This window comes from Primulina eburnea, chromosome 4, assembly GCF_022965805.1.
Source record: "Primulina eburnea isolate SZY01 chromosome 4, ASM2296580v1, whole genome shotgun sequence".
In the NCBI taxonomy this organism is placed as follows: Eukaryota; Viridiplantae; Streptophyta; class Magnoliopsida; order Lamiales; family Gesneriaceae; genus Primulina; species Primulina eburnea.
This window is the reverse complement of record NC_133104.1, coordinates 4605984-4627263: the sequence shown is the minus strand read 5'-3', so window position 1 is coordinate 4627263 and position 21280 is coordinate 4605984. Positions and strand designations below refer to the sequence as shown.

General features: G+C 34.7%; 2 protein-coding genes across 2 annotated transcripts; both read left to right on the top strand.

The window, feature by feature from the left end:
- Positions 1–1014: 1014 nt before the first annotated feature.
- On the top strand, positions 1015–6022 carry LOC140830711 (ribonucleoside-diphosphate reductase small chain A). Its single transcript, XM_073194145.1, has 9 exons — positions 1015–1465; positions 2569–2729; positions 3411–3459; positions 3548–3674; positions 3872–3937; positions 4039–4155; positions 4339–4501; positions 4807–4877; positions 5464–6022. Exons 1-9 carry the CDS (start codon positions 1294–1296, stop codon positions 5579–5581), a joined length of 1044 nt encoding a protein of 347 aa, XP_073050246.1. The 5' UTR covers positions 1015–1293; the 3' UTR covers positions 5582–6022.
- A 5228-nt stretch (positions 6023–11250) lies between these two features.
- Positions 11251–17782, top strand: LOC140830710 (UPF0613 protein PB24D3.06c). Its single transcript, XM_073194144.1, has 9 exons — positions 11251–11548; positions 13582–13658; positions 14386–14491; positions 15394–15486; positions 15609–15674; positions 15867–16012; positions 16276–16384; positions 17204–17268; positions 17385–17782. The coding sequence occupies exons 1-9, from the start codon at positions 11339–11341 to the stop codon at positions 17530–17532; spliced, it is 1020 nt and encodes a 339-aa protein (XP_073050245.1). The 5' UTR covers positions 11251–11338; the 3' UTR covers positions 17533–17782.
- The last annotated feature ends 3498 nt before the right edge of the window (positions 17783–21280 follow it).

The following is a 21280-nucleotide window of genomic DNA, read 5'->3' as shown; positions in this document are numbered from 1 at the left end:
CTAAACAATGCGCAATAGTCAAAATATTCTATTATAACAAAGTAATAAGATCAAACATGTACAAAATAATCAATATAAAACAACTCGTCTTAAAATTTTATAGCTAAAAAGTTAATCAAATTGTTTGGTAATTTCTTTCTCAATTAATAACATAATTCATTCAATATTTTCTTGTAACATGATTTATCGGGAAAAAATTTCGATGAGCTTTAACTTTAAAAAATTTCATTTTGCAATTACAAATATAAACAGGATAATCAATAAGATTTTTAAAACAAAGTGAACATTTGAGAAATATCCATCTATTTTCTTCAAGTAACTCAAATTGCCGATTTTGCTTATCCTAGTAACGAAAACTTCACGAATATCAACTTCGAAAATAATGATCATCATTAATAAAAGAAAGCCTCAATGAGTCTCCAAATGAGTACATATTTGATGACTCTCGCACAATTTATGATTTTGAGACTTTTGTGAATGATAATTGAAATTTTATGCATTTGTTTTTAAAATTTTCATGTCTACTTATTATTTAATCTATTAATAACTTAATATAATAATAAAAAAACATACGAGAAATTTACAAAAAATAATATTAATCAACTATTTATTTAAAAAAATATATCTTACTAAAAAACAAAAATCCCAAAAACTAAATATTTTGGAAAAAACTTGTGTGAGACATGCCTACTTGTCGTATTTTATGAGATAAACCTCTTATTTGAGTCATCCATGAAAAAATATTATTTTTTTATATGAAAATTTTATTACTTTTTATCGTGAGAATAGACTCGTATCACAGATAAATATTGCTGAGATCGTCTCACAAAAAAACTATTCAAATAATTTTTTTATTTTCATCCCTTTTCAATGCCTTGATTCGTTGATCATCACTAATATCTTCTTCCATGGCGTTATAAATCATCTGTAGATTTTGGAATTAATAATATTGGAATGAGAATCGATATGGATTCACCGCCATCATACTTGGATTTAATAAAAAAAAAAAATCACCGCCATTCATCGAACGTCGCTCTCTGAACTTGAAACTTGGAACTTTATTGGCCATGCAGAAGGATACGAACGAAATTAAAATCCGGGAAGAAATCTCGAGTTTTTTAACACAAAAAGGAGGCGGAAGGGGAAATTTATCGAGGGCAGTTGGGAACAATTCCCAAAACCTGTCACTTTAATTAGGGTTGTGTAGGGTTTCGTTTTTCTCCACTTCTCCGCACGAGAGGAAGGGATAGATAAGAATATTGCTTAATCACTTTTCTTTATCTGAAAGAAAAGATGGGTTCATTGAGAAACGATGAAACGGGGAGGGAATGGCTCGAGCAGAAAGAAATCGAGGAAGAAGAGGAACCTATTTTGATGAAGCGGTCCCAAAGGTTCTGCATGTTCCCTGTTAAATATCCCCAGCTATGGGAGATGTACAAGAAAGCAGAGGCCAGTTTCTGGACTGGTAATAGATATTTAGTGCACACGTGGTTAAAAGATAGTTTACTTAAATGTGTGAAGTTATACGTGCAACTGTCTTTCTGGCTATGTGGAATGGTGCCATGTTTCACTTACAAGGTTCTCTGGTCTTGCAAGTGTTTGCTTTATTGTTTATTTGGAGACCGTGTTTGTTTCATGTTACTTTCGCTGTGTATTTTTCTGCCACGCGCTTATGAAATGACGTGAATGGTTATAACAGAGTGAGACAGATTCACGTTTGAATTTTGTGTGCACAAAATATTGACTAATTGTTCAGTTCACGAATTTCATCTGACAATATGGTTAAAGTTTGGAGGTTTAGTCTTATTCTCCATATTTTTGAATTGCGTATCCAGTTATGAAACGATTTTGTTTATCTTGTTGAACTTTAGATTTTGAGTCTTATTCACAAATTCTCCCACTTATTGTCTATTAGGCCGTCCCTTGCACGACAGTAGGGACGAAAACATACTGTCATGTATGCAAAAGCAGGTCTAGCGGGGACGAAGAAATCCCTTAAGCAAAGCATTTATAGTTTTTCTCCCCTGAAAATACTCATGCTTGCCGTGTTTCTTGCTATCTGTGTTAATTTATAAACTATTTGGAAAAGCTATTGGAAAAGGAACTGGAGATGCTTATTGTGTCTGAAATTTTGACACTAAGGGGAGGTGGAAGGAGGCTACATTCTTGTATTTAAACCTGGATGGAATTTGTTATCATCTCTCATGTCTTTTTTTTGTTTGAAAAATGAATTGGATAGATATAGTTTTTAGATTGCTATTAGCTTTTTATTGGACATGCTTGTATTAGTGTTGGGTGATGGCGTATTACCTATTTACCTGTTGTGTCTGTTGCTTACTGAGATGATCTGGCGGCCGTGATATTTTTTTCCTATGACAATAGCATATGTATTGGTCAGTATTCCTTGTGTTTCGTTGCTCAAGATTTCATTCCAACCAATTGACATGATTTAACTACTTTCTTTACTACATAATGTTCTGCCATTCACTTCTGGGGTCAGACGTATATTTTATACCCTGCATTCTCATGCTGGAAAGTTGTGTTGACTTTTTTTTAACCGCGGTTCAGCTGAGGAGGTTGACCTCTCACAGGATGTGCAGCAATGGGAAACTTTGTCTGAATCTGAAAAACACTTCATTAGTCATGTGCTGGCATTCTTTGCCACTGCAGATGGGATTGTTTTGGAAAATTTAGCTGCCAGATTTATAACAGATGTTCAAATTCCTGAGGTGACCTTTAAAATCTTACCTTCTTTTATCCATTTAGTATTGATACTTAGCTACTAAATCAGTATTGAACATGCTTTTTTTTGTCCCTGCTCATGGAACTAACTTCAGTGTAAGCTGATGGATTCAATATGTTGTTTTTCTCGATGTTTCTTTATTTCTATTGTGCATGAACTTTCGTTTTCACTCAGCAAGAAACGATTCTTGATGTTTACAATGAACCTATACTCTATATGACAATTGATTATCTGACTTCTGAGTCATGCTTAAGTTAATCCTTGTCATGTGTGGATTTACGGAACACCAGGAGACAAATAATATCTTAAGAGTTAAAAAGATTAGAATGCAAATGTTAAGTCCTTTTGATATTAAATGGCAATATCAACATATTCCAAATGCTTATCAAACTAGAACTTCCGTGTCGTGTTGGCTAACTGCATTGTAATTTTGTTTAGCATTAGCAACTTTGGTTGGTGATACGAGACATTGATGTTAACTCTTGAAAAACCTGCTCTTTTTAGAGAGAATCTTCTCATATTTAATTTTGTTTATGGTATCGAAGGCTTATTACCAAATAGTTTTTAATGTCAGTGTGTTATTGATTGCTGGAATATCACTCGTTTTAACTTAATTTTGCTGAAAAGCATATGTTGAACCTTCTAATTTTTTTCTTTGTGTCCATAGGCTCGGGCATTTTATGGTTTTCAAACTGCTATGGAAAATATACATTCTGGTAGAGTTCTGTAATTGATACTCATGACCATTATACCAGTTTTCCATTTTTGAGGTTCCTGATTGTCATCTTTTAAACTTCTTTATAGAGATGTACAGCTTGCTTCTCGAAACTTTCATCAAGGACTCGAGGGAAAAGAATAGATTATTTAATGCAATCGAAAACATTTCTTGTGTGGCACAAAAGGCTCAGTGGGCTTTGAATTGGATTAAAAGGTAATGTGCTATATGATATACGCTCAGTTTTTTCAGTTACTGTAATTATTAATGGCAACTGCTGCCCAATGTATTAGTTTCTTGATAATTAATGGAACTTAATTGACATAACGAATTAGCCCTTGGGAACTTTATATTTCCGTCTTAACTGGAATAAGTGTAGATCAGATGTAATATATGCTAAATTCGATATGCAGTTCAAGGTCATTTGCTGAGAGACTTGTTGCTTTTGCTTGCGTAGAAGGGATTTTCTTCTCGGGGAGGTATACTTCTATAAGATTTCGTACCCTTCCTGATTTGCTTATATAAAGGTACCTCTTTTATCATCCTTCTCAAAAAATTTAACATTTTTCTTTATTCTCAGCTTCTGTGCGATTTTTTGGCTTAAGAAGAGGGGATTGATGCCAGGTTTGACATTCTCAAATGAGCTTATTTCTAGAGATGAGGGTCTCCATTGCGACTTTGCTTGCCTCCTATACAGGTTATTTAAACTTTTTTGCTTCCAAATTAATTTTTGGCGTTGAAAATCAGGTTCTGTGGAAATTTTCAAGAGTTTGAAAACTCTTGCTATCCTTGGCTGCCGCTCAAGTTATTTTGTTATTGCTTTTCTTGGCATTTTTTTAGGTGGTGAGTGTGTTAAGTTCCCTTTGTTTCAATCTTACAGTTTACTCCAGAAGCAATTGCATTGGCAAAAAGTTCATCTCATTGTCCATGAAGCTGTTGAAATTGAGATGCAATTTGTTTGTGAAGCCCTCCCATGTGCATTAATTGGCATGAATTCAACGTTGATGAGCCAGTATATAAAGTTTGTCGCTGATAGACTTCTGGTATCTTTCCTTCTCCTACACACAAACAAATGCACATGTTTTCACACTCCGGCTCACTGGCCCAGCCAAATGAGACATGATTCACTTGCAATTACTTCACATTCTTTCTCGATTTGCTAAAATAGCTAGATGCTGGATGAATCCATCATGTAGGTTTATAGCCAAGCCATTTTGAATTCCTCCACCCAAAAATATGGACCTGGTTTCACATGTGTGCTAGTGCTCTGTCACCCGCAATGTTAAAAATGACATTCGTCGTATTGTTTCTGTTCTTGGAAATGTATAAGTGTTATTTTATCTCTCAGGTTTCTTTGGGGTACGAAAGGAAGTATAATGTGGAAAACCCCTTTGATTGGATGGAGTTCATATCCTTGCAGTAAGTACTAGAAATTTTAAATTATTTAAACAACGGGTTACACCATCAAGTATTTTTCCTAGCATGTAATACCATTGATTTCTAAACTTGAAGCCGATGCCCTTTATTATCAGGGTTTTTTCTGCATTATGTCTTTTACACCTTTTTTGGGGTTGAATGAAAAACGATGATATGCATTGCCAAACAATTGTTTTGGATTGCGCAGTTTCATTTATGTTTTATCACCATGTTCGATATGACAAATCTCGAAAGCTTGTGTTTTGATATGACATATCTTCGTATATCACAATTCACAAGCTTGCTTTCTTTTCTCTTTGTTTTTTTGTTTTCCCCAAGCATACTCTATTGAGAACGTGCATATTAAGATTAATCTATGTTAAATGCACCTCTCACCTCTCACCTCTCTTTCAAACCCACGCAACTCATGTCTTGAACGGGATAGGCCAGGCGGTACCATCCATTGAGTGACATTGCTCAGTCCCTCATTTGTTTATACCCTGACTATCGAAACAATTGTGTTGCGTCAACTATTGATTGCTTTTTAAATTGCCTCTAGTGAGTTATTGGTTGGTCTTAATAAATGCAGAGGAAAAGCCAACTTTTTCGAAAGAAGGGTGGGAGATTATCAGAAGGCTTCTGTTATGTCAAGCTTGCGAGAAGATGGCTCCAAGAATTTCGAGTTCAAAATGGATGAAGACTTCTAGTATCCACTTCTCTCTCCGTTAGTATCAACTTGCAGCTGAATCTGACATCAAACATTATATGCATTGGTTTTCGAAATGGTTCGGATGACATACAGATGGAGTATTTTGAATATATATATAGAGATACAACTTTTGGCCGCTCTAGGATCGATTTAGTCTCTCTTGAATGAATGTGCAATTATCATCGTGTAAGTTTTAGCACTTTATGATGTTCCAAAGCACACCCTTTCTTCAGAATTGGATCCGTTCCCAGGCAACCAAACATGCTCTTTCTTCTTGCAACATATGGTATGAATTGGTTCAATGTCCATGAATCTACCTACAAATAGCAGAATACAAGGAGGACCGGTGAACCATATTCTTGGATTACTGTCTATTTAGTGAAGCATTTCATTTGTCCATCGAGTAATAAAACAAATAGAAGTATGGGATCTTGTTGTACTTGCTCTATTTACATACATGCAATAATTCTAATAATTTTTTTATGGTAATTATTGATGGAGACTAAAGGTTTGGCTTCTTCCCCAGGGTTGGTCTTACTTCAAAAACTCGGGTGAAAGATGATCATATGCTCAATATTTTATCAAAACGTCCAAACAAGAAAAAGTTACAAACACAAAAGAAAACTCAGAGCAAAAATTTAAAGATTACATGTTCCAGTTTAAGATGTCAGTCATGTGAAAAATATTGCAGCAAAAATATCAGATTCTTTCTCAAAGAAACAACATGATAATGGAACGTACAATCATTCCACATTATATATATATATTTCTTTGTATTTTAATAGAAAGAGATTGTTAAAATATATTTACAAAAGAGAGATTTCTCCATGGTATTGAGTGAACGTGACAATGGTCTCAATCAATCCAAAGTAGAAAAACCCTACCCGACCAACCCTAGTCTTAGACTTCTGCGCCACTTTGTAGTTGAAAAGAGAATATTGTGATGCTGGAGATTTAGTTGGTCACATCTTGAATTCCAGATAACATCCCCCATTATTGTACTTGTCAAAGCTTGACCATTTTTTTGTATTTATTTTTCTTCATGTCCTGTGGCAGAAACAACTCTTGTCCCAACTGTATTCTTGTAATAGTGTGTACATATAATATAGTTTAAATGACAAGTTTTTGAGTCAAAAAAAAAAAATCATCTAAGAGCTAATTAACCGTCGATCATGTGTGAGTAGCGAGGTATCACACATGGTTATCTTGTACGATTGTTCATATCTGACATCGCGAACAAATCAAAATATAGTTTCATGAACCGCGGACGGTTGTAATTCTTGATTCAACAAGTACTGGTGCCCTATTTAGAATTGGAACTAGGTCAAGGTGGCATGCTCGGTTTCATGGGTTATTAAAAATTTAAAACAACTGTCGCCCATGTAATATAGAGAAAATATGAACTTTGAATTGTTATATGATTTTATAAAATATGAATTATATGGTATGGAGTGAATTAATATGCTCCAAGCTACAATATAGTTGTGTCGAAGACTTGTCGGGACTCAAATTATCCCGACCTTAGATTTTGACCTTACAGTAGCTGGATATTTGTAAGGCAAAAACTTGTGTGAGACGGTCTCATGGGTCATATTTGTGAGACGGATCTCTTATTTGGGTCACCCATGAAAAATTATTACTTTTTATGCTAAGAGTATTACTTGTTGTTGTGAATATGGGTAGGGTTGACCCGTCTCACGGATTATGACCCATGAGACGGTCTCACATAAGACTCACTCTATTTGTAAATGCCAGCCACAATCTTCGAGGTCCACTTTTGATCAAAATATATAGTTGATAAAGATCTTATCTTTGAAGCTTTTGCCTTGCTTTGCTTTTAGGATAAGATATGATCAGGCTATGTTAACTTTTCCGTGCCACACTTTAGCTTGACAATGGAACACAATTTCTAGTGAAAATGAAGTTATAGTTTGACTAAAATTAAATCGGAATTACACAGCACATATCATTATTGGTGTAGTTGCATATACCTTTCCCAATAAGAGATATTGTTAGAGTAAGTTCTCGGCGATCCAATTTGTGATTTGAATTTTGTTGACTCTTATGTAAAACCAATCTTTATTTTAATAATATTTTATGTTTTTATCCAATTATGACATTTACTTTGATCTATTTACCGATTCCATTGAAGTCATCATATGACGAGATTGTGTGTAGTTTCGAAGTACGTTAGAGTCAATGCATCGTAGTAGGTGATTCACCGCTCACCCTCCTCCACAGCACCGCCGCCTCGACGCCGCCGCACCACTTCCAGAGTTTGAGAATTTCGATGATCAATTAGATTTCTAGTGCGATCTATACGAGAAATTCAGTTTCTGATCGTGGACATGATTCAAGAAATTAAAGAAGGTGGTTGATCCAGTAGATCATTTGTAGATATTTACAAGAAGGATCATCTCCACTAATCATGTACTAGCTTGGTGTCTTTTAAGAACGATGAACACTAAACCAGTATATATATGAATGATTTAAATCATATGACACCCAATGAGGTTTTGATTGTCAAAACACAAAAAAAAAAAAAAATTAAACTTTTGTTGTGCCTGGGATACGAAAAAACGCTACTCCAACATAGAAAACATGAGTCTATCTACATGAAACAAAAATCATCACCCCTATAATAATAATAATAATAATAATAATAATAATAAAAGATTTGTGATCGCAAAGGAGAACTGAAAATGTATGTCTCAATCGATAAAACAACATAAAATTTGGACATACGACTTACAAATTATTCTAATTATTCCCGAAATGCCTTTCTGGATATCCTCAATGTCCCGGCTATTCATGGCTGCTTCCGGAAGAAATCAAAGAATTTTTTGGGAATTCTACAAGATCCGTTCGTTCTTTTTTCTCTGATAGATGGTTAGAATTTCATCTGGATTCGAATCCTACGGAGAGATTCACTAGAGATCAGAAATTGTTGAAAAAACAACAAGATCTTTCTTACACCATACAACCACCCAAATTGGCATATTCATGAGTTAGAAAGGCAGCTGTATGTATATATATATATGTATGTATTTATGTAAACTGATAATGTTAAAACTCAATTTAAGAGCACCATCAACCATGGAATATTTCAAAGAAACTCCGCCATGACTTGGCCAAGACTCAATTTACTAAACAAAGTAGAAAAATTTCTTTCGAAAAATATAATTTCCTTGCATATATGTATGTACGTATATATCGCCAATCCTTATCGATTATGTTATAAATTATTTTATTATTATCATTTCCTTATTTTTGTTTTGTACTATGATTGTAATCAAGATTAGGCGTGGCCACTCAAAGATGAACCCCGACAACTGACTTTAGAAATGGTCGAGGCTCTTGCTAAATGCTCCATATTCCTTGTCCCAAAAGACAAGACGCTACATATTCCTATCTTCAAGCATAGAAAAAAACACCATGTCCAAAAAATTGTTATGAAAAAAACCCGAAAATAACTCGGTTGGCGATGATCTTGCCACGATCCAACGGGTACGAGCAAGGTCAGTCCACACCATTCAAATATACAAGATTTCTCTAAATTACATTCCCAATGTAAATTTTTAGAATTAAAATCATAAATTTCGTACTTCGCACTAAATATTTATTCGTTCCATCTAAATTTTTCCCTAGTCGGTAAATGAACAAACAGGTGTGTAATGTAGATTTAGATAGGATAAGTAGCTCTATCTGCACGTGATGTTTCTGTACTGTGAGGGTACAAACTGTCCCCATAATGAGTGTTCAAAAGTCCATGTGGAACCAATTTAAGATTGAATAATTCGATTCTTCAGACATTTTCTTCTCTATAAATAAGATTTTTCTGAGGTTGCAATCTTAGCAGAGATTAAGAATATATATATTGTCTTCTGAGGTTAAATCTTAGTAGAGATATATTAAGAAAATTATATAATTCAGAAGATCGAGATGGGGAAGATGCTTGGAAAATGGAAAAGAATGGCGAAACAGATGAGAGGAAGGCTTTATATTCTGAGAATTTGCATTACTTTGCTTCTTTGTTGGGATGATAAGTATTATTAAAATACCACAAGTATAACTTTGATATTTTTTGTTTTTGTACATGTATAATATTAAGACATTTTTCATTTAAGGTTTCCGCATTTTTTGCGTCGACCGTTCGCTTTCTCGTCGCTAGAGCGTTTTCTCAGGACCTTGGTCCTCTAAAAGAGGGTGATTACATATATTGAGAACGATCCTATATTTTTAACCACCCATACAAGTAGTGATATATGGTAAATTAGTTTAATATTGCTCCAAAAGGTGAAATCGCTCACCTTAGGCGCATCTCACCTCCGGCCCGACAGGATTGTGAGAGGAGGTAAATCATGGTGACTCAGCCAACCAGAAGCAGCTAGACCTTATGCTACGCCGCGCACAAGGAGCTTCCCCTCATTGGAGGGAATTTAACTCCCACACTGCCGCTTGCGAGACTCGATCCCTGGTCATTGCTCCAAGATTCACTGCTGCTGACCAACTGAGCTAAGCCCATGTGGGCTAAATTAGTTTAATATTGACTCTATTCAAGATCGATCTTTATAAACCATAAATGATTTCTAGCAGGGCCAAGATATATTGAAATTGTGTTGATGCAAGGTAATTATGAGTATATATTCCCAACTAATCATCAATTATTTGGAAATTTTGAGAAAATATATACAAATGCTTATGGTTCAAGCTAAATTGCATTAAACATTTTACGAAAAAAGGACATTTTCCAAGACACATCAGCAAGACGGGTCGAACGACGTACATGACCTAGACGGGTCGAGGCTTTATTAGGCAGGTCTCACGAGCATCTACCCAACCCAGCGTGAGGACCAACCGAGAGCCGTCCCCTACGCGTGCGTTGGCGTCCGGAACAATAATGAGTACACATTACAATCTTCCTGTCCCCAACGGGGCAACACAATCGCATTTGTGCATGATCTTTACATTTCCAAATTGGTTGAGCTTTCCCAGGTTAGCCCTTGGCTACATTTCCAAAAAATCGAACCGTAGAACAAGGTTGGGCCGTTGTCCAAAGAAAATGTATATCCCAGTTCAGTACCTGTATGTGGGCTGGGTTTGGCCCTTCGAAATCGACGTATGTAAAATGAGTGTGACTAAGAAGGGAAATGAAAAAAATCTATTCGGAACTCGATTTTATAAAAACTAAATTAAGTTCGTTTAATTAGTTTCATTAAAATAAGGAAACTAAGTTCAAATTTTATAATATTTGACTCATTAGTTCGAGAATATGTTCGTTCGTATTCTAATGAATCAACTATTAGATAAAAATAGTTTTAAAATTTGATTTAAGATTTTATATTTTACAACAAAATTTATTAAGTTTGTTTATTAGAATAAAATTAAATTTTTTAATAAGAATAGTTTTTAATGAATTGAGTGAATATTTTAATTATGATTTATATTTATTAAGTTCATTTAGACTTAATAAAAGCTCGAATAAACTCGTAAGTAATGAATATATTAGTTAAATAAAACTCGAGCTCAATTTAATTATAAATAAATCAAACTCAAATTTTCAAGAATTCTGACTGAATGACACCCTGATTTTGGATCTTACCTAAGATTGGAGTGAATTATATTATAAAATAATATAAATATTTTGAAAATTATATAAAAACAGAGAGAGTGAAATAATGATCCAAGAAATAATTTGTGTGGGCAGGTAGAAATGGATCATTTGAGTTGCAATGGACAGTTTTGAATCCCTGGTATGAATACCTTATCAGCTTCTTCGCAATCGACGTCGTCTACAACTTCTTGGTTTTCAGGAATTGTTGGCGGCCGCTCCGCCTCTTCCAAGATGCCCATCAACTCTTCGATCGCCTCCTCCGGCGACAGCTTCGGCGGTGCTTGTGTGCCCGTTAACAAGAAGCATCAGTTTCATGGGGTGATGTTCAAGTACGGGCCAAAATCAATCCAGGTAATGTTTGATTCTATTTGTTTTTGTTGCTTTACACCTTATGAGCTGAATTGAGAAATGGGTTGCCGCGGGAGTTCGATTTTCGAATTATTAGTTTCTTTAGAGCTCAAGATTTCGTACGTTATGTTGCTTCATTTGTGACGGATGGTGATCTTAGTGCCGATGCTGAGAATTGAGATGTGAATGCGATGAATGTTCCGTGGACAAAGTTTGAGTTTCTATGATTTCAATTGCTTATTTATGTAGTTTTTTGTGACCTTAGTTTTGATGTGAAGGAATGTGCATCGAGTTTCAATTGTCGGAAAGGATATGAAGGTGAGCTGAAAAGTGAGAAAAGGCGTATTTAGTGAAGGATCGATGTCTGATGCTACCTGGAAATTGGCTATCCAGATATTCATCAATATCTTTAATTAATTCCAGCTAGTCTCTAGTCAGCTACTACATAAGTATGCTGATCTAATTAGAAGTCACAGGCGCCACAGTGCTTTTAGCCAAGAAGACTCTTCATAGTAAGTTTACATAGAATCTCTATGGTGCTTGAGCTGAAGCACTACCTGTGGTTGCCTAGCTGAAGCATTCTCTGCTGAGGCCAAGCGGGGAACTCTTTGAGGTCACCGGCCTGGGTTGGCCAACTTGGGATCTCTATGTGGTGACCGAGTTTGGGTCTCTGTGGTCCGAGCTGGGAACTCTCTGGGTGGTCGAACTGGAATGTCTGACCTGGAAGGACTCCATGGTGTATGAGCTGGAAATGGCTTAGTTGGGGATTATATGTGGTGGCCGAGCTTGTATGTCCAAGTTGATACCTCTTTGTGGTGATCAAACTGGGATGTTCAAGCTGGAAGGTCGTTGTTAGGGCTGAACTAAGATGACTGAGCTGGGGGCTCTTTGCATGATGACCTAGAGGCTCTTGGATGGTTCTCCAAAATATATCAATGAGACCTACGAATACATGAGACAAATTAATGGCAAGAAATCTATGCCAAGAGTAACAATTGAACCATGATATAGAACCTCAACTTGTTACTCATAGATTAAACAATAACTTAAGCCACACAATAAGTATGGATCAAGAACCTTGTGTCAAGTTGAAGATGCTACACCTCACACATGCAACTACACGAGGATTATCAGTTAAGTTTCGAATGCCACAAGGATTACACATTAAAAGGTTCTTTTGTTCAAGAAAAAAACGAGAGAATAACTCTCAAATATATTATCAAAACTCAATATATAAATGAGCTACACAAATTTTGTCTAAATGTTGAATATTGGAACAAAACCCTGTCCATAATTGCAGAATGGACTTAAAATAAGACTTAATTGAACTCATGACATATATTAACTAATTAAATACAAAACTAATTTAAAAATAAACAAAAATGAGGATTCGAAATAATAGAAATAGTGCCCTGATTGAACTAAATAAATTTGGCCAATAAGTAATTGTAAAGTTGATTTTGAAGTATTTGGCCCAATGGTTCGATAAGTTGCTTGATAGACTTTCGTCATCTTGATTCTTCATCTTTAAATTGGCCCACATTGTAAGATTTTTCCATTTCATCTTCAATTAGCCCATTTAAGCCTTCTTCCGTATCATGCCTCCTTAATTGCATGCTTAAATCAATACTAGCTTGGCTTTTTTTGAGGTTTTGATCTTGGTTCATGATTAGATTGAGGCCACTTTAGTATCTGAAAATATAGACTTAGCTCAAGAATAATGGGCTGGTACTCCTCACGGAAAATTCATAGCCCCAGTGTCGATTTGAAATTTCATTTCTTGTTCGTGATATTCGTGTTGATGGTCTGAAATTTGTTTTGGATTTTCATTCTTGAGATGCTTATTTTTTTTTCTGTTCACGTTGAAGGTGTTTTCAGGGCGGGGAATTAAAATAAGTGTATCCTTTTCAAGAATGAATATGAATTATATGAAAAATGCTTTTTGATTATAGTTTACTTTGTAGACATTTTCTCATATATATCTCCTTTCTTCCGATGTTTGGTCTTTTCATGGTATTGTGTTTCTATTGGTACAGGTTGCATTTAAGACTGGAGATTACAAACAGCAAGTTATTTTCATTGGTGGGCTGACAGATGGTTTTTTGGCTACTGAGTATGGCACGAGACTAGTTTTATACGATTATATGCACTTCATGGAACATATGGTTTTGATAAGTTTCAACTGGTTGCGATGAGGGATCTTCCATATTATTTGTTGGTTTGAAGGGTATATCTTTTTATTTTTGGAATAAGCAGTCACTGGGTTGTGGAACAAAGTTTTGATCACAATATTGAAGAAACTGTAGAGTAAGAAAATCTAAGCCCATGCTATGGGGAAACTTCTACCACCAATTGAGTAGATCAAGCAAATAATGGTTGTTTCTCATCGTGAGACAAACTACCTTAGCTTTTATGTGAGCATAATCATAATATGCATATCTAAGTAGTTTACTTTTTTTTCGAGACCAGGTCATTTTAAATGGCTTGCTACATCACATTCTTTACCATTGGAAATAAGGGATGCCATTAAGGTTTGTGATGAATTAAGTAATTAGATTCATTTCCGCATTTAAGAAAGCAACTAGTAGAATTGCTTTGATACATAATTTTAATAGTGATTAGAAATAGAGTAGGGACTTTGTGTAATCCATATTATTGAGTAGGAAGTGTATTGTCTTTTATCATGTGACTCAAAAGTACTCACTCACACATCTTATAAATATATGTGGATGAATTATAATTGCCATGTTTATTGTCTTTTTTTCCCAAATGCATGTCCGACTAGATTGGATCTATTTTATATTATTTCATCCAAAAGTTGATGATTCTGAATCTTTCAGATATTTGGAACCTTTGGCAATAGCTTTGGAGAAAGAACAATGGTCATTGGTTCAATTTCTACTTTCATCTTCATATAGTGGATACGGTACCTCAAGCTTGAAACAAGTAATTTAATCTTTGTCCAGCTTCTTCTTTTCTTTTTCTTTTGTTTGATGGAGTAAATTAGAGCTCTCCTTCTCATGTTCTTTTATTGACGATAAAAAGTTTTATTCCCCGTCAAGAAATCTAATCATTCTCTTAGTTGACAGCTCTGTGAAAATATCTTGGTGAATTTGACTTCAAGCATCTCACTTCAATATTGGATCATATTTTAGTTCCGCAGTATGCAATTTCTATTTTTTTTCCAAAAAAAAAAAGAGTCAAGTGAGGATTCATTTTGGTAAGCAGAACTTTGACCTCAATGGTCATGCATTTGAGTCACCTTGAAGGGGACTGGAAAGCCGATCCTATTTCATTGCGTAAGAAAACAAGAGTTAAATTTTCATGTATGGTACTTCTTGGACTTTTTCTATCAACTCCTTTATTCAAATACACTGGAAAGTGACAATAGGTTGTCTTTGCGAGCTACTGAATTCTATTTTATTAAGTCTCTTGGCTAATCCTGCTTTTTTCATCTTTTTTGAGAGGTTCTGATCTAATTCGTCACTCGTGTATCTTTGTTTACGCGCACACATACACACACACTGGAGGAGGTCTATCCCAAACATCCCGCACGATCCGTCCAGATAGATGATTTTTTCTAAAACTATAATCATACTTGATATAGCACAGTTCCTATTGTTTGCCTTCCTCTATTTTGTTTGAGTGCAACGCGGACTGAGCAAAAACTCATTTTTTGTTATTGAAGAATAAGAAAATTACTGAGAATGAAATGACTTAAAGCAAGTAAACTTCTAACCGTATAAAATCACAAGACTTGAAGGAACAAAAACGTAATAAATGCCGAGTAATGATTTATTAACTTCTCTTTTTACTAAAATTTTAATGGATGCTTATGTTGATTGAAGGATGCCGTGGAGCTTGATCAATTGATTAGCTACTTGATTAACAAAGAAGATTCTGAAGGTGTGGTGCTACTTGGACACAGTACTGGCTGTCAGGTATTTCCTTTGAAGAAACAAGCATCTGACGGTCAAAGAATTCTAAGGAGCACTCAAAAATCTACATTTATGGCCTTCACTTGGGCAAAATATATCTAAAGGTCATTGTATTATGTGTGCAGGATATTGTTTATTATTTGCGTACCAATGCAGCCTGTTCAAGAGCAGTTCGAGCAGCTATTTTGCAGGTAATTTTTCCATTTAAATTTGTTGGAAATGACCTGTTCTATTAGAGTTCCAGGAATTAAATTAATATTGTGATTTTATTTGCTTGATATGTGTTGACTGTTATAAAAATGCTTATAAAATGCTACATAATACAGCACCTGTGTGTCTTTGCATTTTTTCTTAATATCTTTTCGTGTTGATTGGCTTTCCAGGCTCCAGTCAGCGACCGGGAATATAAAGCCACACTGCCAGAAACCTCTTCAATGATTGATTTGGCGTCAAAGATGCTAAGTGATGGACGTGGATTAGAATTGATGCCCCAAGAAGCCAATCCTGATTCTCCAATCACTGCCTATAGGTGAGAGTGATTTGCTCCATTAGTTCCTTGGATCCAGGTATTCGGAAGATAGGGATGAGACAGGACGAGGAAGGGGTGAAGGGGCGGGGCTTAATTGATTTTGGGGGTCCAACTAGCGGTGCTAAAATAATTACATATAATTTTTTTTTAAAAAAAACATTGTCCTTTCTGCTGGTTCCCCCTGTCATCTTCTGCAAGTGATTTGAATCAACATGGTGTGCTTGCATACGATTGCCATCTGATCATTTTCTAGCCATATCCAGATATCATTCACTCTGTGCATACAACGGTGATGATGACATGTTCAGCTCCGACTTCAGCGAAGACCAATTGAAACAGAGACTCGGGCAGATGTCTAACACGCCTACTCTGGTAAGTCCTTCATGTGTTACTTTTAACCCATGTTTTCTCCTGCATTGTGATTTATGTCCCATATTGAAACAAACAATACATGTTAGCATGAGCAGAGCCAAGATTCTTCTTTCAGAGGCGAAACTAACATGATAAAATCAAAAGTTGGGAAACTACAATGTTACCCAAACAAGTGTTGAGAAGAATTGAAAAGAGAGCGGGTGGCAGACCACCACTCTTGCTGGTTCTTCTCTTTCCCAACTTTAAATAGCTTCCCTTATTACCCAAAGCATGTCATCATTATGAATCTTCTATATTTTCAAAATAAAAGTGCTGTCTACTCTTGGATATGCATTTCAATGTCCAATACCGTATGTCAAGGAAGTTCTACTCTCATCACTTTATTTGCTGTTAAGCTAACTTTCAAAACTTCCAATAATGGAATATACCTTATAAACTCCTTTGTTTGATCTATATCAAATTAATGTTGTTGAATTAAACTCCTTGAGTTTGACTATCTCAACAGAAAACATAATCCGATCCTCAATGGTTTAAGGATACAACTAATTATGAGTTGACAACTTCATTTGATTCAAAAAAACATTTATTCTTATTGCTTATCTGAAATAACGTGATGTCAACGCATTTGATATTGTCTGTCATGAAGTGATTTAGTGTCTCCGTTAATTTTCTCACTCTTACAATGTGAGTTTTCCAAGAACATTTGACATTGTCTGTCGTAGAGTGATTTAGTGTCTCCATTAATTTTCTTACTTCTACGATGTCAAAGATTTCCAAGAACATCAAGAGAAATTCTCTTGTAACCTTATATCCCTGCAGATCATGTTTTCCATGGGCGACGAAAATGTTCCGGATTATGTGGACAAGAAAGCTTTGGTTGATAGGCAAGAATACAAACTTATTGAATCATCTTTTTTTTTCCCGAATCTTTATATTTTTCACACCTGATTTGCAAAATTCAACTGATGGACATCTCATTCTGTGCTATGAACTGAACCAGATTGTGTAGAGCCATGGGTGGTGCAGAAAAGGTCGAAATCGAACATGGTAACCACTCTCTTTCCAATCGAATCGAGGAAGCTGTCCAAGCCATTATGGAGTTCATCAGGCGGGGTGGACCCAAGGGATGGGAGGATCCATGGAGTTAAACACAGTGCTCTCGTTGTCTTTGATTCTTGATTCGATTTCTTGGTGTTTTAATTTCTTATTTCTGAAAGTTTTATGAATGGCAATTCATTCCCATTTCATAACCTATTTCTTGTTATTATCATCATTTTTTCTGTTTCGTTTTGTAGCTAGCAGTGGTAGGATTGGTTATATCATCAAATTTACTCATTCTGGAGCAGAAATGGACCAAAGTGTGATTTCATATTCATATGCGGTGTGGTGTATTTTTCATCTCCTCATGTTTTTCACCCTGTTCACATAATTTATGGTTTATTACTATATTAAGTTTTTATTTATTTATTTTAAATTGAAGAGCGTGCTAAAAAAAATGTAAGCACGTAAGAGTAATTAATTTAGTTATACATCAAATGTGTGATGTTAAAATTAAAATTAGTGTGCAACTGTGTGAGGAAAAAATGTAAGCAGGTAAGAGTACTACTTTTTATTGTGAATATCGGTAGGGTTGATCCATCTCATATATAAAGATTCATGAGAAGTATCACAAGAGATTTACTCTATTACAATTTGCACCAAACGATGTCTCATGGTACAGGCAAAGAGTGTGCTTTATTACATAAATTTCGCAAGAATTTGCATATCATCATAAAAACTTTAAGGTATTCTTATCTTTGCGATTTTGATTCTTAATGTTATCGATATTCACTCTCAATCCATAATTAATCATTTGTCCTGTGCTCGTGGTGATGGTACGACTCAATTTTGATTATATAGACATGAACCGCATATCAATTTTGACGACATAGGAATGAACCAAAATTGCAGAGAATAAATGCAGATAACCAAAATACAATCTCCCCAATTTTTAAAAATATCATTTTTGTATGAAATTGATTTTCCGTAAAAGCTAGTTTATTGTTGAACCAGATTTGTTTCTCTTTAAAATAAAGTTAAGCTCACACTCCTCTCATGTAATATTTCAATTTCAAAATCCTTTCTAAACAAACAGATAAGGTGTCAAAATTGAATCTGAATCGCCAACTTAATCTAATTCGACCTGAAAAATCAGGTTCGAGGGGTTTTCGGTGTTCAAGTCAGACCGAGTTGGACCCGATATATTATCCGAAAAAATAATCAGGTTCAGGTCGGGTTCAGTTCAATCTGGGTTTACACGAGACTTTTTATATTTTTTAAAAATATATATGTAATTAATAAATATTTTCTATATATTCGGATTAAAAAATATATATAATTAATAAATATTTATATATATATTTTTTTAAAAATATGTAATTAATAAATTTTTATATTTTTATCATTTAATGATTAACCCAAGTTGTTTATAGAAGTTCATTGTAAACTCAATATAAACTCATTTTAAATTTTTAATTTTTAATATGTGAGACAATGAGTGTTACAATCCCCTCTTTTAGAACACGGCATCCTCGTCGCGGTCTGATCCCTCGATCCACCAGCGCTGAAAATCTAGAGGTGGCTCTTACAGGTTCAAGAGGTGGCTCCCGTCATGTAGCACTTTGTCCCACAGGTTCAAGGAGTGACTCCCATGCACGTAGTACTTTGCCCTGCATAGCACTTATTTCCTGGTGTTCCTTGCTGGTGACCGGCTCTGATACCATTCTGTCACGTCCTGAGCCCGGCCCGCGCCTGTGTGACTGCACAATGGATCCTTATAGCAATTACTTCGTATTCGTCTCGTTTTACGAAAATTATTAACCCAAGTTGCTATAGAAGTCCATTGTAAGCCCATTATAAATCCATTTTAATTCTTTAATTTTTAAGATATGTGACAATGAGTATTACATCAACTCGATCTGACATAACCCGAATTGACACACTTAAAAGCAAAACTTATATAAATTGACAACCGAAATTTGCCATCTTTGGAGAGTGTTTTGTGTAATCATATATTCTGTTTGGCTTCCTACTTTCGTTAATTATTATAATTATTTTTTAACACCAAAACTCAAATGAGACCGTCTCATAAATTAATTTTGTGTGACGAGTGTTTTTACCTTACTCGATCTATAAAAATATCATTTTTACTCTAGATATGGACTGGGACTATTCGTCTGGTTTCACATTAGACCTACTTTTTTTAATTATTTATTGTCATCCGATAATAATCATGATTATTCTCTTGCAAAAGTGCGATTACACATTAAAGCTGTCTTAACTGTAAAAGTAGCTCTAACCTAGTACATTGCTAACTGTCAACTTGTTCTGTTTTCACTTGCTTTACATAAATTTATATCATAAAATATTAGAATTTTTTTTTTAAATTTTGTACGTAGAGTGGTTAAGTTCCCTATTAATTTTTTTTTTGAAATATACGTTTAAAAAATATATTTGATTTATCAAATAATCAAACTAAAGTATATTATTATATTGGTTTAGTTAGTTAATCTGATATAATCGAACTTTTGCGTATTCTTAATCAATTATATGAAGCTAAATAAAAGAATAAAGTTAAATGCTGGTTCAATTATATATGATTCACGTTTTCATATTTATACAAAAATTTATGGGGTAATGATGTAATTCAAAAGATTTAAAAGAAAAAGGAGACTTTGTTTGGACAAGTACTACTTTAGAATTAACTTAAAGAGTAATGATGTTCTCCAAATATAATTTTTTTTAAAAAAATTGAGAGTTGTCTTTTGATTTTTATAACTTTTAAAACCTTTTTAACTGTAAAAACTTTTGTATAAATAGCCGTCCCAGTACATAATTATTTTTATAACAATTTTTAAATTTTTTTATAAATATTTTGTAAAAAACACTTTATAAAAATGTTTTATAAGTATTTCTCAAACGAATGTTATTAACACTTCTTAAATACAAATAACACTTTTGTATATCCTAGAAATTTAAATATATACTAGTATACCGACGCAAACAATACTAGTCATTGGGACATTAGAGCATGAGAAGTGACCAACATGTTTTGTACTTGTCGTCACAAACGACTCGATGATCCCAACTATACCAAGTGAAGATCATTCAATATAACATTAAAAAAACGAGATTCACGATCAAGTTGGGATCCATCGCCCCGTTATACTTAATTCTTCAATGAACGCCATAAAATTTTGGGTATACAAATTTGGCGATGATCACATCTAAATTTTTTTTTTAGATCTAGCTATTTGTGTGTGTGTGTGTGTGTGTATATATATATATATATATGAAAAGTGAAATTAATATAACATCCTCACTTTTGGCTCAATGGTTATGTACTCACTTCATAGTGGGGAGACCAGGGTTCAATTCTCAGCGAGGACGAATTAATTGTAACCCTGGATTTCAGTCCTTGAAGTGGGTTAGTGGACGATTGGGCCCTCTGGGCCCGCCCTCTTGATCCGGAAGGCCCATGATGTAGGAGTTCGAAATCTCGTGGCCCATCACGAGTATAATCTAATGGGACTCCGGACCATCATGAGTCTAAAATATATGGGATCTAACTCCTTACCGACATGAGTATAAACTGCCTGGGATATTATATAAAATACTGAAATACAAGACCTTGGCCTCCATAAATACCTTGTGGGGGTCAAATCTTTTTTAACCAAGTAGCCTTTAGCTCAATGGTTATGTACTCACTTCATAGTGGGGAGACCAGGGTTCAATTCTCAGCGAGGACGAATTAATTGTAACCCTGGATTTCAGTCCCTGAAGTGGGTTAGTTGACAATTGGGCCCTCTGGGCCCCACCGCTCTAACTATCCCATGAGGTAGGGGCAGAAAATAATTT

What these genes read in the sequence shown, in the direction of transcription:
- LOC140830711 (XM_073194145.1), top strand. Translation starts at nt 1,294, where the DNA reads ATGGGTTCATTGAGAAACGATGAAACGGGGAGGGAATGGCTCGAGCAG. An exon ending in TATGGAAAATATACATTCTG is followed by an intron (nt 3,460 to 3,547) that starts GTAGAGTTCTGT and finishes ACTTCTTTATAG; the next exon opens with AGATGTACAGCTTGCTTCTC. An exon ending in TTGTCGCTGATAGACTTCTG is followed by an intron (nt 4,502 to 4,806) that starts GTATCTTTCCTT and finishes TTTATCTCTCAG; the next exon opens with GTTTCTTTGGGGTACGAAAG.
- LOC140830710 (XM_073194144.1), top strand. Translation starts at nt 11,339, where the DNA reads ATGAATACCTTATCAGCTTCTTCGCAATCGACGTCGTCTACAACTTCT. An exon ending in ACGGGCCAAAATCAATCCAG is followed by an intron (nt 11,549 to 13,581) that starts GTAATGTTTGAT and finishes CTATTGGTACAG; the next exon opens with GTTGCATTTAAGACTGGAGA. An exon ending in AAGAAAGCTTTGGTTGATAG is followed by an intron (nt 17,269 to 17,384) that starts GCAAGAATACAA and finishes GAACTGAACCAG; the next exon opens with ATTGTGTAGAGCCATGGGTG.